Source organism: Excalfactoria chinensis, chromosome 9, assembly GCF_039878825.1.
Source record: "Excalfactoria chinensis isolate bCotChi1 chromosome 9, bCotChi1.hap2, whole genome shotgun sequence".
Lineage (NCBI taxonomy): Eukaryota > Metazoa > Chordata > Aves > Galliformes > Phasianidae > Excalfactoria > Excalfactoria chinensis.
In genome coordinates this window covers 7331162-7345567 of record NC_092833.1, presented here as the reverse complement: position 1 = coordinate 7345567, position 14406 = coordinate 7331162, and the positions used below count along the sequence as shown (strand labels likewise).

At 42.2% G+C, this 14406-nt stretch overlaps 1 protein-coding gene across 1 annotated transcript; it reads right to left on the bottom strand.

Moving 5' to 3' along the window:
* Positions 1-1090: 1090 nt before the first annotated feature.
* On the bottom strand, positions 1091-14185 carry DIPK2A (divergent protein kinase domain 2A). The gene is made up of 3 exons (XM_072344121.1): positions 13416-14185; positions 4881-5184; positions 1091-3984 (listed from the first exon to the last, which is right to left on the bottom strand). Exons 1-3 carry the CDS (start codon positions 14067-14069, stop codon positions 3653-3655), a joined length of 1290 nt encoding a protein of 429 aa, XP_072200222.1. The 5' UTR covers positions 14070-14185; the 3' UTR covers positions 1091-3652.
* Positions 14186-14406: the final 221 nt, after the last annotated feature.

Below are 14406 nucleotides of genomic sequence, written 5' to 3'. Positions count from 1 at the left end.
AGTCAAGTGGACAGGGATAGGCTCTTTTGAGTGGTTCCCAGAGACAGAACAAGGGGCAGTAGGCACAAACTGGAACTGGAGAAGTTCCATATGAACACGAGGAAAAACTTTACTGTAAGGGTGACAGAGCACTGGAACAGGCTGCCCAGAGAGGCTGTAAATTCTTCTCCTCTTGACAAATTCAAAACCCACCTGGATGCTGCCCTGTGTAACCTACTGTAGAAAACCTGCTTCTGCAAGGGGGGCTGGACTTGATCTCCAAAGGTCTCTTGCAACCCCTATCGTTCTGTGCAATCTCATGATGAAAAACAATCTGGTAAGAAAATAGCACGACTTACAGTTCAAGGCAAGCAGGATCAAACTCTATTATACTCTGGAAAGCACTGAAAGAAAAAGCAGCAGTGCTTGTTCATGCCAGTTTCTTCTTAAGATTTAATGATCTTAACTGAGCTGGAAAATTCAGAAGTCTCAATTTGCTTGTTTGCAGTTCCTGAAGATTAGAGACAGAAGGACTGCAACCAAAATCAAGACCTCAAATATTTTTGACAGCTCATATTTATAGACACAAATTCAGAAGAGAACAGTATTGCTGCAGGTGTGAGTTTCAAATGCAAATGTTTTACGAAAAAATCCAGAGTAAATAAGTAGCATCAGAAGTAATTATGTGTTTGTATTATAATACCTGCCAAAATATTGTACTGAAAAGGCAATGTCAGTAGGAATATAAACTGTTCCAAAGTCAAGGAAAAATAAGTTCCTCAAACAAAGATGGAAGATACCAACTTAATATAAAAGAATTCAATCTTTCATTCAATAGAACAGGAGGGTATGGTTTATCAGGCTGTTCCCAAGAAAACGAGTCCTACTTGCAATGATCTCACAAAGTAAAAGATCTCCAACAGACCATTTAAGCTTTCAATCAGTCTGCTAGAACAGTAGGGAGCTGGAGAATGATGTTCCTGGCTGCTGTCACTGACGACTATGAAGCACTGCACAGAGCTATGAAGAACAAGTGCTTTGTCTATTTCAATACAGCATGGATTAAGTCAATCTGAAAATTAAAAACAAAAAGGCTGACAGACCTGAAAATGAGCATCCGAGATGAGGTTCTTACAGTATTCTTTATTAATATCATTAGAAGTTGCAGAAACAACTTTCTTGTAATATAAAGGCACAGGGAAACAGTTTTGATAAAATATTCCAATCAAACAGTAACTTACAGTACAAAAGGACAATTGTAATGCACATACAAACCCCAAACACCTCATTCAAAAATATTTCACCGTGCTCATCAATAATAATGGGCAATGACTAAAAATATAAACTGTTATCGTACAATAAATATCTGATAGGTGCAAACTGACCAAAATTTATTGCTCTCCACAATGTTTTCCCTGTAGTGTTTTGTTTTTTTCCCTCCTCTAAGGTCCAAATTCCTTTTAAAATCTACTTTATCGACTTGTTTCTGACAGAACTCAATCCTAAAACAAAGCTGACAGGACATTCTAGCAGCGACAGAACTGCCTCAAGTAGTAACCAGAGCTGGTAGTGTTTGTTTCCTTTAAAACTTGCACAGTCAAACCCCACTCTCTCACTGGGAAATGTGGTGGATGGTTTAATAAAAATTAAAAAAAAAAAAAATTAATATCAATTTTAGTGATAAGTCAAGGCTTTTATGGTAGTGTAGCTACCGCTAGTCTAGGTTCCTCAAATAAGAGCATCTTATGATGAAAAGTTATATGAATGCTCTGACAGCTGATGTCACAGCAAGTGAGTAAAACAGACTTTAAATGAGGGGAGGACAAATGGAAAACCACAACTTGCATTGGTCCTTTCAACTTCAGAAAACAATTAAGACAAGAGCTAGGGAGGAAATGAGACTATATTAGCGAAGATGATTAAAAGTAAGAATTCAGAATTCTAACATACCCTTAATAGTCATCTAAGAAACCAAAAGCATTCTGCATCTTTCGATGACAACAATTTGTAAGCTTTGAGAAAGAAGGGCCCATGAGCTCGCTATTTCCCTCACTCTGCACTTGCAGCAATTTGGTAAAGCAACAATTTCCATCAGTCTTTTGATGCAGTATGAACAGCACACTGACTTGGCTCTTGAAAGATCACCGTACGTACAATCTTGCTCAGAATTTTTAGCTTGCATGAAACATTGTTTTACACACACATTTAAGAAATGTTAGTTTTCTCCATTACTGTTACCAGAAGTAACATGCATATATTCTCTTAAGAGCGGTGTTTTATGAACATGACTTCAGGAAAACGATGCATTGTAGTAGTAGAAAAAATAATTATGACCAAGTAATAAGCTGAAAAGCGAGCTTTGAAGTAAGATCTTGTAGCAGGACGTGAGGCTTTCATAAAAAAAGAACACCAATTTATCAGAACAACTTCAGATTTACACACTTTGTCAGCTTTAACTTAGTACAAGAAAATGCATCTATAGTGGATATTGTTTAATCAACTTTGCTGGTAATCCAAAAGATGAATGCGCAGTAAACTCTGCTACACTTGAACTGCACAGAGTTGGTAACGGTGTGAAGCACATTGCTAACCTTCTGCACATTTTGACTCAAATGAGGGTTTTCTTCTAGCATAAGCACACTGCTGTAGAAGCTCTTCAAATAGTAAGGAGCAGCCATGGAAATCTGAATTTTAAGAATTATTATCCTCAGGGTAGTACGTTTTTCCCTTACAATTAGTTTAGGAACGGACAGACAAAACCATTTTCTTTGGTTTTTGTTCAACTGCTCTGGAGTAACAAATTCTTATTTTTTGTCAAGTTTCTATCCCCAATTTCAATTAATACAGATTTTTTTTTGTATTAGTCTTCCCTTCATTCTCAAAGAATTTCTGCTTAATTAAGGTTTGTTCATACTGTGATCTTCTGAAGAACAGTCACATGAACGTACTGGTATTAAGGAGAATTTTGTACAGTAATTACATGAAGTGAAATCTCCAATGGCGGAACAACAAAAGATATCAAACGAGCGTTAATTCAAATGACATTTGAGTTTAAAGTAACCTTAAAAAAAGAAATCTAAGCGTAGTAAACTACAGTGTAAAACCCTCTAAATTAGACAGTAAACATGGGAATCCTGCACTCACAGTAGGAATGTACTGCACAGCATTAACATGAAAGCCCGTTAAACTTGAAACAACACGGACAGGTATATTTACCTGTAAGTAAATGCCTTTCAGGGTGTTTAAAAAAAAAAGAACAAACAGAACACAAAAATGAGACTGTGTTAGGAGAAAGGCCTTTAAAACAGGCCAGTCTAACTTGACTTTCCAAGTCAGAACATCAGTTTCACAAAACTGTGATACTAATGCAGTTTTATGTAAAGTACCCTTTGACACACAAGCTGTCAATTAAGCTGTCACAGTCTTTTTTGACCTACTCCCACTTAAATAGTTTAGGAGAAGAGTCGATAGTAGCTCAAGTTTTAATTCAGTGAGTACCTTGTCTGTTTGCAAAGGAACATTACCATACCACAAAATCTTCTTGGTATTTAGAAAACCGATAAATTAGTTTCACTTCTTCATTTTCTCTTTTGAACACACAAGTTCAAGACTTCACTGTACGTGCCTCTGCAATAGTGTTTTAGCCAGTGTTGTGGAAGATTTTCATTGTGGACTACCTCACATTGTTACTGAGTTGTGCAAGGTATTCACGCAGTTCCTTTGCAGCTTGGAATCTGCCGTATCGCTTCTTTGGGTTGGCACACTCATCCAGCAAGGCCTCAAGCCGGCCATCTTTGGCAATGTCAGCTGGGGGGTCATGAAGTAGTCCTCCAGAAGTGCCACGCCACGTGGCATGTCTTGATAAAAGGTTCTGACAAATAGCATAATAATTGTGGTCCACAGTGACACGAGCACAAAGAATCTCTTTTGAGAAGGACAGACAAGCTTCTTTATCACAGTCATCAAATTTGCTTTCATACCATACATCCCAGTTTTCAGGTTTATCTGTGAAATAAGGAGACAGTTAAAAAAAAAGTGAAAAGAGGAAGGAGAGTGCATCAGGAGTACAATACATGTGTACCCATCGGTTTTTTCATCACTCATTTGGCCATCTCTGGGACTGAGCAAATCAGACATGCTACAAAAGTTAGGTCTCACATAACATTAAGAGGAGAGGAAAAGAAAAGTATGTTTGTATGGTCATGAGTACTGAAGGACAGGTACTACATTAAAAACATGAAAATGTTTTCTAGATGGACCCAGACAATTTCTATGTAAGCTCTCCGAAAATGTGTAACACAAGATCTACTTGCAAACCCAAGGGGGTAAGAATGAACAAACAAGCAAGGAAGCCAACCCCAAAGTACCCAAAGCAAAAGTAGAATCACTTGGATTACTGCCATAAACTTTTGGAGTGCTTAAGGTTTCACATTCAGCATCTCCACCCTTAGTTTAGTAAAGTTCACCCTATAAGCTCAGAAGAAGTAAAACACTCATGCAATGCCACTTAGTCAAACATCCCCTGCTGCTGCTTTGAGATTCTACAGGCAACACAAAGATGAACAAGTTTCCACTACTCAAATTTGGAAAGAGTACTAAAATTCAAATGACCCAGTCCTTCAATTCCATTATTACAGAGCACCTACATGAACAACTGAAATAGAAGCAGGCTAAAAAAAAAAAGTGCATGTCAGTCAACTTCAGGTAGACTCAAAGCTTCATAACATTGAACAACTGGTCGAGCCAATTAGTAACATAACTGTAGAACATAACTAATTTACCTATCTACTTGTAAATCTAGCCTTTTTTTTTCTTTAAAGCATGTACACACAATATTGCACTCATAGAGAAAGAAGAGGTGGGTGAGAGGTAAGGGGAGAGAAAAAATAAAAGAAACTTACTCTGTCTGATTAACCTTTTGTCTGCTACCAGGACATTTTCCGCATCCACAATGATGACTTTCCCATCTCTTGGTCCAACCGCAAAGTTGTCAAAACTGACGTCAAGGAGGTAGAGTGCAAATTCAAAGTCATTATTTGTCAGCTGCTCAGCTATTTCCATCAACTGCAAGGCCAGATCCACTCGTTTCTCCCATGGTGCATTAAAATAACTCCATAGCTCTTCTCCAACATAATTGACAGCCACCATTCTTCCACACGCTCCTAAGTACTTTGCGAATGGCCAACCCTCATCAGATGGGAAACTCTAGACATAAAAAGATGTTTTAGGAATTCTCATTAACAAAGAACAGCTTATACTTTAATAGGCTGTTTGATAAAATCTAGAAGAGACTCCCATGAATGCTCAGGAACACTAGCAATAAATTCATTTCCACATACAACTAAGTTTTCAAGGGAAAGAAACAATATGGCAAAATATATTTGAGCAAGAAACATAGCTTGGCTGTTAGAGAGGAAAGATTTAAAAGAACTGATAAAATGTTATCAAGCTTTTCATATAGGTACCTATATACATACTTCCACCAACCATCTTAGACACTCCATCCATATCCACTGTACTAACAGGCACACTCCCTGAAAATATGATCTTGCTTCTGCTCTCTTTAATTAAAACTTTCCTTTTTAATAGCCTAGTAGAACAAGCAAGGTGCATCTCCTCGTTTCTGCTCATCCCCCCTTCCCATTTTTCCCAGTTGATTGGATTCCCTCTGAGGATCCTCTGTGAAATCTTCGAGTGAGAAAGGATTACAGAACAGATTAAGGTATAAAAGAAAGATTAGGGTTTTACGCCTCTAGTAGTCCTTAACAAGCTACCTCCTGATTAATTCCTACATGTATACTCTGTATGTGTGTTACACAAAAACACATTAAATGGTACCAAAAGCAAGATGTCTCCATTAGTAGCTTTCTTGATGTTAATACAAAAAACAGTAATTGCACACTAATAGTAATAAAAGGACAGAATATTTTCATATTTCAGTTGTGCTGAAAGTGTCCTAAAGCTCCAACATAAGCAGACTACCATTTAAAAGATATCTTCTGCATTATGGGTCAGAAGAAACCACAAAAAACAGTAAGTTTAATGTTAAATGCTGTGCACTCAGGACTTCTTTAAGAATACAACATACACTAATTTCAAATACTTGAAATTCCACTGTGTGCCCGCAAGGCTCAAGACACCCTCTACAGAATTTTCAAGGAAACTTCTGTGGCCAATCTTGTATCTATGGTACACATCAAACACATTAAAACTGTAATTAAATACTAGTAATAGAACAAGTTGAAAGCTTGAGTATCTGGACTTCTGCTCTGTTTTGATCACTTGTGCAACTCACAGAAATAAACCTAGTCATAAAAAGCCCTGAGGATGCTACAGAACTAATCTGATTTGTCCAAGACTAGTATGATCGCTTTCAAGCTATAACACGTAATTGAGCAGAATTAAACCACTCTCACTTAGTGAATCCGCTGTGCAAGAAGGGTGACATTATCCAGTCTTCAACATTTCAACTATAGTTTCAGGGAAATTCATGAAGGTGGCAAGTTACATGCAAACACTCACCAGTTCAGGGCAAATCAAGTGACACTCAACTCAAGAAGAATGGGTTTGTTTTGTGGTTAAAAATAAATAAATAGATACAACACACCAAAAACAGTAACATTCCCACAAGGAAATATTTCCTTTCTTATTCCACAAACAGACTGACATAATGAAAACGCATACCAAGGAATGCCTTGAAAACAACATTTCGTGTACTTCTATCATCACTATATTCAGTCCTGGATCAAAACAAGCCCCACTGCATCTTAGTACTGTACAGTGATACAAACAGCTGTTGTCCATCACGTGATATTGCTTACAAAGGAACAAATCATTTCACTCAAAACGAAGCAACAAGGAGTTGGTGCTAAGTGGTAACTTGCAGGGAACTCCCAGTGAGTTTTTCCTTCCAGTGAGTGGGATCAAGGGGCAAAACAGCAAATTCCAAATAAGGAATGCTTGTATAAACCTGGAAAAATCCTGATAGCTTCAGATCAAGAGAAAGCTTAAAGCTGTGCTATCTTCCTGCAAGCATGCAGGTCTACTGTCCATAGACTACTCTTATAAAAAGAAATTTGTACCCTGAATTGGAGAAAACTGACCTGCTTCTCCAATTAACACAAGTGTAAGTGATTTAAGCCAACACAACATTTTCATGCTGCTCTATATTTGCAGCAGTCAGTGCAGTAAGTTCAACCACTATAGCAATTAGGCCTAAACCCTTTTAATTCGGTATGATTTTGAACCACTCTACTCCTCTCCTACATTCCAGTCCTGCTGTTTGCTTCTGCCTCTCTTCCCAAATGTAAGTTCAGTCACCAAGAGCCACATCAAGAGCAAAGGCCACGTCTCTATCGAAAGGAAAGGTGCATATTCCTCCCAATCCATCCAGTACAGTCACTTCAAACCCCTCCTTTGCTTTTTGAGGAAAGCAATGCAGCTGGTACTTGCTGGGCTGATGCTCAGTTGGACCAGTAGCTAGATCCAGCTCATGACATCATGTTAGTGCTAAAAAACAGATGGAGGCAGGCCTGAATAGCCAGGTGCAGCAAAGAGGAAGCGCCAGAAGTGCTACTTCCCATCAGTAGCAGGGATTTATGTAATGGATTGAACAGAAGTATAGCATTATCCACATAGGTACACTTACCTTCAAAACACACCTACTACGCTTCCTGTGTTGCATACGCTAAATTTCATCTCACAGAAGAAATTCTTGGAGCAGTTTTACTTATTTAGAAAGAAGCTTCCCAAACAATACCGCATGCCACACTGTTACACGGACGTATTTATAACTCTGTAGCAACAAAAAGATCTTTTGACATCAGAAGCACAGGGAACCCTGCCAACATCTGCACATGTACGAACAACATCTCCGCTTTGGCTCCCTTCCAACTGGCATGTAACAGCCACATCTACACTTCATTGCACAGCCCAGTAGCCCAAGAAGGGGATAAAAATATGTACAAGTGCCCCATTCAGTACTTTCATATTCACTCCATGAATTCGACAGGAATATCAATGAAGAGGAGACCTGATGTTTTGTAAGTAGAGATTTTTTTAACTGTTTATGCTTTAAATATATATATACATATATATATTTATTCTGCTGAAGATCACAGCTAACTTGTTCCTTTTTTTAATGACATGTTACCATTCTGAAAGCCAGTAGGATGCAAACACAAAACTGCACGGTTGTTAAACACTGCTTCCATGAACAAGCAGCACTGAGGAAACAAGCAGCAAAACACACAGCAGCCAGAAATCCCACACTTCGCTACAGCTACAGACAACATGGACTTTACTTTAATTCACAAGCTGCTAAGAGCATAAATATTTGATTAGATCACTTTGTACTCAGACGCGCTATTTGAAGACATAAAAAAACCTGCATTTGACAATTAAGATTAAATATGCTCTTGCTTACAAGAAACAGGTATCTGATAAATTAGTCTACGACTCCAATGCACCCGCTGACATCTTGTCTTTGAATATACACGTAAATGCTGCGGAAACCACAATCACATCCCAGAGTTTAAAGATACAGCACTGTATATGAAAACCTACAAACAAGCGGCTTAGTAGTCCTCATCAAAAGTGTCATCTTAGTCTATTCGCACAGTAATATTGATAATTTCCTAATAGAAAGACAGAAAATGGAAAACAGAACAAAACTTCTGACATCTTCATTCCCAGTGACACACACCAGAAAGTTTTCTCCATGCCCTGAATAGCTGCATCTCACCAAGCAAAACTGAACAATCCCTGCCAAAGGAACAAAGGGCACTTTGTCCCACAAAGAATAATACTGCACTTATGTCTTTAAGAAAGAGTAAACAAAAAAAAAGCTGTGGCCTAAGAAGAAATATTGAGGATTAATACGGTGAATTTATCATTTCACTCAAGAATAAAACACATTATTAAGGCATTTGTCTGCCTCACTTCCATCTGCCTACACACACACAAGAAGACATATAAATGTGCCACCGCATTCAACACTCAGGGCTGTGAACTGGATCCTGCAGTAAAGGCTCAGCAGCTTGAGGCTGATAAGGCTCACTGTAGTCTGCAATAACACAAAACCTCTCTGAATTACACACATAAAAGAGTAATAGTTTATCATAATCACACATATAATTCACCTTAATAATCAAATCACACAGAAAAAGCTAAAACAGTTTGTGATAATTGAGAACTTGAGCTGTTGATCTACTGTAGCATTAAAAAAAATACTGCTTGTCATTTTCAGGAGTGCTCTAATAGACACTATACATCAATACCCATTTTTATATAGCTTAGCTTCATGTTTAAAAATAAGACAGTAACATACACAAAGAGTTACAACTTAAAGATGGTAAAATTAATAAAAGAGACACAAATATGCAACACAGTGGGGAATCTTCTTCCTGCTTGCCATTACTATGAAGGTCCTGATGGCAAAGGACCTCTACATAACACCTTGGCTAGAATTATCTCACTGTAAGCCACGCCTGTCCAGGTACAAGCTGGTACAGTCACCAGAGTAATGTGCTGCTCCTCTGAAGGAAAAGAATTTGTTCTCTCTCATAAAGTGCTGTTGATTTTGCAGGGTAAACAGAAGTAGTGCTTGTATTAGTCACCAAGGCAAATAAGTACAGCTCTGGAGCCATGCAGACCTGGAGATCAGACTGCACGACAAAACTGCTCAGATCTGAAGGAGGTTAAAAAAGAAGTCTAAAAACAGATGCTTTATTCTGTCATGCCATCATTTGCATTTTAGAAGATCTGGATTCAAATGTATTTGTGAATGCTAGTGAGTTTAATGAAGACCATTTACTACTCAACTGTATGCCACATAATTTAATGTTCATCTGAAGTTCCCAGAGTGGTTGAGCCTATTTGAGTGCATCTCACCATTCAACATTCATGGCACTGAAGGACTCATCTAGCAGCACGGTGGGGGTGGGAAGATGGCTGGACAACATGTCATAACTGGTCTTCTCCAAGCTTAATGATTCTGTGATACTATCTTTAATATTAAAGACTAAGCACTATTGTGTCAAAATATCTCTATGAGCCAGGAAATAAATCAGATACTTGGAAGTTCACTGTAGGGACACACAAGGTAGCATGGATAAGTGCCCTGAAACCACTTTGTGGTATTTAACATAGTAATTATCTGTCAAAAAAACCAAAAAACACCAAAATTCAGCCATGACAAAAGCCTGAAATGCACCAGGCATTCCAACTCCATGGCACTGCAGCAACAGTTAGACCAGAACCACAGGAGATAGCCTACTGCTAGGGCAGAGCCTGGGAAAAAGCAGCAGAAATGCACTTTGCCTATAGCTCACAGCCAACTTCTGTAACTGTAAATAAATAAAGCTAGCAACAAAAGAAAAATACCAAACAGCCCACACATAACTTAGCATTTATTTACTTTTAACTTCAAAGTTTGCATAGGGTGAGTTTCCTCTGAATAAAGACTGAACCCACAGTCCTGTTAGCTGTGCAGCTGGTGCTGCAGCACTGCAGGACCGGCCCTAAATGCTCTGGGGCTGCAGTAGTTATGAGAACACACAGGTCAGTTTTGATAGTAGAAAAATAGTGTCCTTCACAGCTCGCCATGTGATCTTACTGGATAAAAAGCCATTTTTGCTGAAAACAGTTTTCTAACTTAGAAGCAATTTCCCAGCTCAGCAGTCGCACTCCATCAGTTACAGCACAGTCAGTTCCTCGTCGCTGGACTCTGTGTGTGAGACAACAAGTGCTCCTTGCTCACAGCATCCAAACAACAGCAACTTTTGGTGTTGCTTTTGTCTGAACAAGTTGCCCATGTTTACATTAACTATTGCTTCAGGCGCACCAGACTTTGATTAAAAACAAAAACTCAATATTCACGTGCCAAGTTTTAAAAAACTATATGCATAACCTTTCACACAGAGCTTATTTCATTCCTTTCAGATTAAAAAAGGTGAAAGAGACTAGTTTAGTGAGATCCTACAAAAGGAAAAAATAACTTGCTACTAAGGAAAAGACAAACTGTGCCTAACAGTCCTTCCATCTGCTTTATGAAGCAGAATGCCAGAAGGGGCTTTATTCTTCATTGAATACACATATACAACTGCTTAACAAACGTTAACATGAAAGCCATCAGAAACATATTTTAAGACTGCTGTAAGTAACCTGCACAAGACTGTGATGTTTTATACCACTGCCCGCAGCCTTACAACAGAAGAATGTCCCACTCCTATCAGGTGAGGTTACAGACTCAACTGCAAGCTTACCCCAGGAAATGCTTTACACCTGTTGCGACCATACGATTCTGTGAGCACTGCCACTCATGGGGCAACCGTGCCCCACACTTTAGGCTTCAAGCTCAAATCCCAATCTCTGATTTAAGAAGAGTTTCTGATGAAAAAATCCCTAAGTTACCAGCTCTGACAGATGAGTAAAGTGACTTTTCAGTCACTGTCTGCTTCTATCTGGTTGGTGCTAAAATTAAATAACACACAACTTTAAAGCACTGAATATCACTCAGGTTTGCTTTCTTGGAAGCAGCTGACTTCTAGAAGAAGCCTCTGGTCTCATTCCCATGCCAGTATCTGCCTTCATCAATCATGCAGAAAGCATGCAACAAAGCGTTTCACATATCTTATGTATAGATGGAAGCAAACTCCTCAGTCATTTATCACTTCTGGAAAATAACCTCTCATACAAAGCACCCTGCATCTTGCTGCTGTAAAAGCTGCATAACACAGAGTTGTGTATAATGCGCTCCTCTGGAGTTGTGTGACATAAGGTATAAATGAAAAAAACTGATTCAGGTTTACATATGTAAGATATTTCACTTCTGATTGAAGGAAGGCATTCAAACCTTTAGCACCCATCATCAAGGCTGCTGAATGTGCCTCTGCAGAATACATTAACTTCACAAAGTTTTGCAACACACAAAGCTGGTCTGAAGTTGCCCAAGAATGTTTCCCAGGCTCTATCAACATTTCCAATCCTCTGTGAAACACTTCTCATTTGATTAGAGGTGACAGAACCACACCATGCTCCCGAGTAGCAACAATTGCCTTGCTTCCCCACCAATGTGACCCGCTCTGCTCTCAGCAGCACTTTCAGGACGAAAAAGGGCGAGCAAAGCACTCCTTAAGCTCCACATGCAGGGGTTTGTCATCTCTTCAGTAGATATGCCTGAAAACCTCAATGCTTATCTACACCTTAGTAAAGAACTGATATAAGCGAACCAGTGCTGCCCACTGCCTGGGACCCAGCCCACACAACTGTGCCATCTCCTTTGCCCCTGCAAGCTACAAAGCAGCATACGTTTTGCAGAAAAGAAACTCTTTACAAAGCAGCTTTTTGCAGCCATCTGGGTGCATGATCGTTGTGCTGGAACACGTGCTCAAAGCCAACACCCTAAGTTGTAAGAAACACAACCAAAACTACGTGATTCCCAAATCGCTTCCAAATGCACTCAGCATAGTAAGGCAATTTGCACTTTCTTTTTCATGTGGAGTTTCCTTACTGTGCTCATGAGCAGCTGCCCGCCGTGCCCTGAAAAGCAAACTGGGAACTGTGGGGAAAAACAAATCAAGTGCTGTAGACAGAAAGGCTGAAGGGAAGCAGGAATGCTATCCTGAGATGCATTTTCAATGAAGCAGAGTTCATAAATGCCCTCTCTAGAAATGAACCAACAAATGAAGGTGCTGGTGGCAAAACCTGCAGCCCTGCTTTTTGGGCGCTGGATGTTTTTTTGCTGCCTCACTAGGGAAGAAGCTGGTGTCTGTAACAGCACTCACGCAGCGATGCTCTTACACATACTTGCAAATCTTCTCTTTGGAACACATCAGTTAGAAGCACGGGCTGCTCGGCAGTCAGACAGCACAGCTCTGAGCCCAGCGTGTGCAGCAAGGGAGGGCCTGCAGATCCCAGACAGAGCTAGAAGCCAAAATATAAGGCAAGGGGAGGCTGCCAGACACGAGCAGGCAAGCGCAGCTGGGTGCTGCCACAGAACGCAGTGATACATCGTCAACTTCTGACCTAAAAATATGAACTGAATACACAGTCTAGATGACATACTAAAGTATATCTATTTGCCTACCAGAGTGTAACAGCACTTAAGCAGTGCTCTTAAATAAACAACGTAGGAAGCCCAACTGCTGAGAAGTGAATGCTATCACATTTGCCGCTCCATCTTTTAGCTAGAAAATACCCACTTTCACCGCCAAAAACGCAGGACTTTGTATTTAGCTCCGAGAAGAACACGAGGCAGCACGGCTCAGCTCCGTACGAGGCGAGCACAGCAGCACTACGCCACGCAAACCACACCGCCGCCGGCAATCCCGGCCCCTCCGTGCCACAGCCCGCACCGCCGCGCCCAGAGAGCCGAGGGCGAGGAGGACGAAGCCCCGGGGCTCTCCCGGCCTCCCTCCCGCCTGCCGGCCTCTCACCTGCAGCACCAGCGGTTCGGGGTTGAAGGCGAGGGTGATGAGGAGCTGCATGCGCTCCGAGTCCTTCAGGTTGCGCAGGAGGAAGCTGCCCGAGTCCTTGGTCTCGGCGTAGCGGCGCACCAGCCGGTCGAGCAGGCGCTGCGAGGGGCAGTGCACCAGGTCGGACCAGCCCTCCACGGCGTCGGGGGTGAGCAGCCGCACGTCGCCGTTCAGGCTGGCGAACTCGGTGGCGTGCAGCGCCTGCAGCAGGTCGCAGCGCCCCCTGCCGGTGGCGCGCCGGCAGATCTTGGCGTCGATGTCGGCCAGCTCCTGCGCCGAGCCCAGGCGCTTCAGCACGACGCGGCGGCTGCCCTCGCGGGGCTCCCCGTAGCGCGCGAAGTACACGTTCTTCACGTTGAAGAAGTCGAAGAGACGCAGGCGGCCCCAGCTCTCCAGGCGCAGCTGCCCGTTGAGGAACTTGCGGCACCAGCTGGTTCCCCAGCAGGCCGGGCACTTATTGAGCTGCAGGAAGCGCCGCTCCGCCAGCTCGTTGCGCTGCAGCGAGGCCAGCAGCGAGTGCGTGTTCAGCACCAGCGCCGCCGCCAGGCTGCCCAGCACCGCCAGCTTCACGTAGCGGTACAGCCGCCCCAACTTCAGCGACACCAGCCGCAGCATCGTCCCGGCCGCGCCGGGCCCCCGCCGCCCTCCCTTTCCTCCGCGCCGCGGCTCCGGCACCACTAAACTCCGCGCCTCGCCGCCCGCCCGATAAAAGGCGGCCAAGTTACTGAAGGGACGGCGGGCGGGGGAGGGGAGGGGAGAGGGGGAGGCGCCAGCGGCCCGCCGGCCCGAGCGGACACGCCCCCGAGCGAGGCCGCGCCCCCCGAGGGAGGAGCCCCGACACAGCCGCCGCCGCGGGGCCTCCTCCCGCCGCCGCCCCCGCCCACCTGGGGCTGCGAGTGACGTCCGCTCCTCGCGCGCTCTCGCTGCCGGCAGGGGGCGGGGCTCGCGGGGG

Coding starts and splice junctions, on each gene's coding strand:
- DIPK2A (XM_072344121.1), bottom strand. CDS start 14,069: ATGCTGCGGCTGGTGTCGCTGAAGTTGGGGCGGCTGTACCGCTACGTG. Junction 5,185..13,415: donor CCGAACCGCTGGTGCTGCAG/GTGAGAGGCCGG, acceptor TTTTATGTCTAG/AGTTTCCCATCTGATGAGGG. Junction 3,985..4,880: donor CAAAAGGTTAATCAGACAGA/GTAAGTTTCTTT, acceptor CTTATTTCACAG/ATAAACCTGAAAACTGGGAT.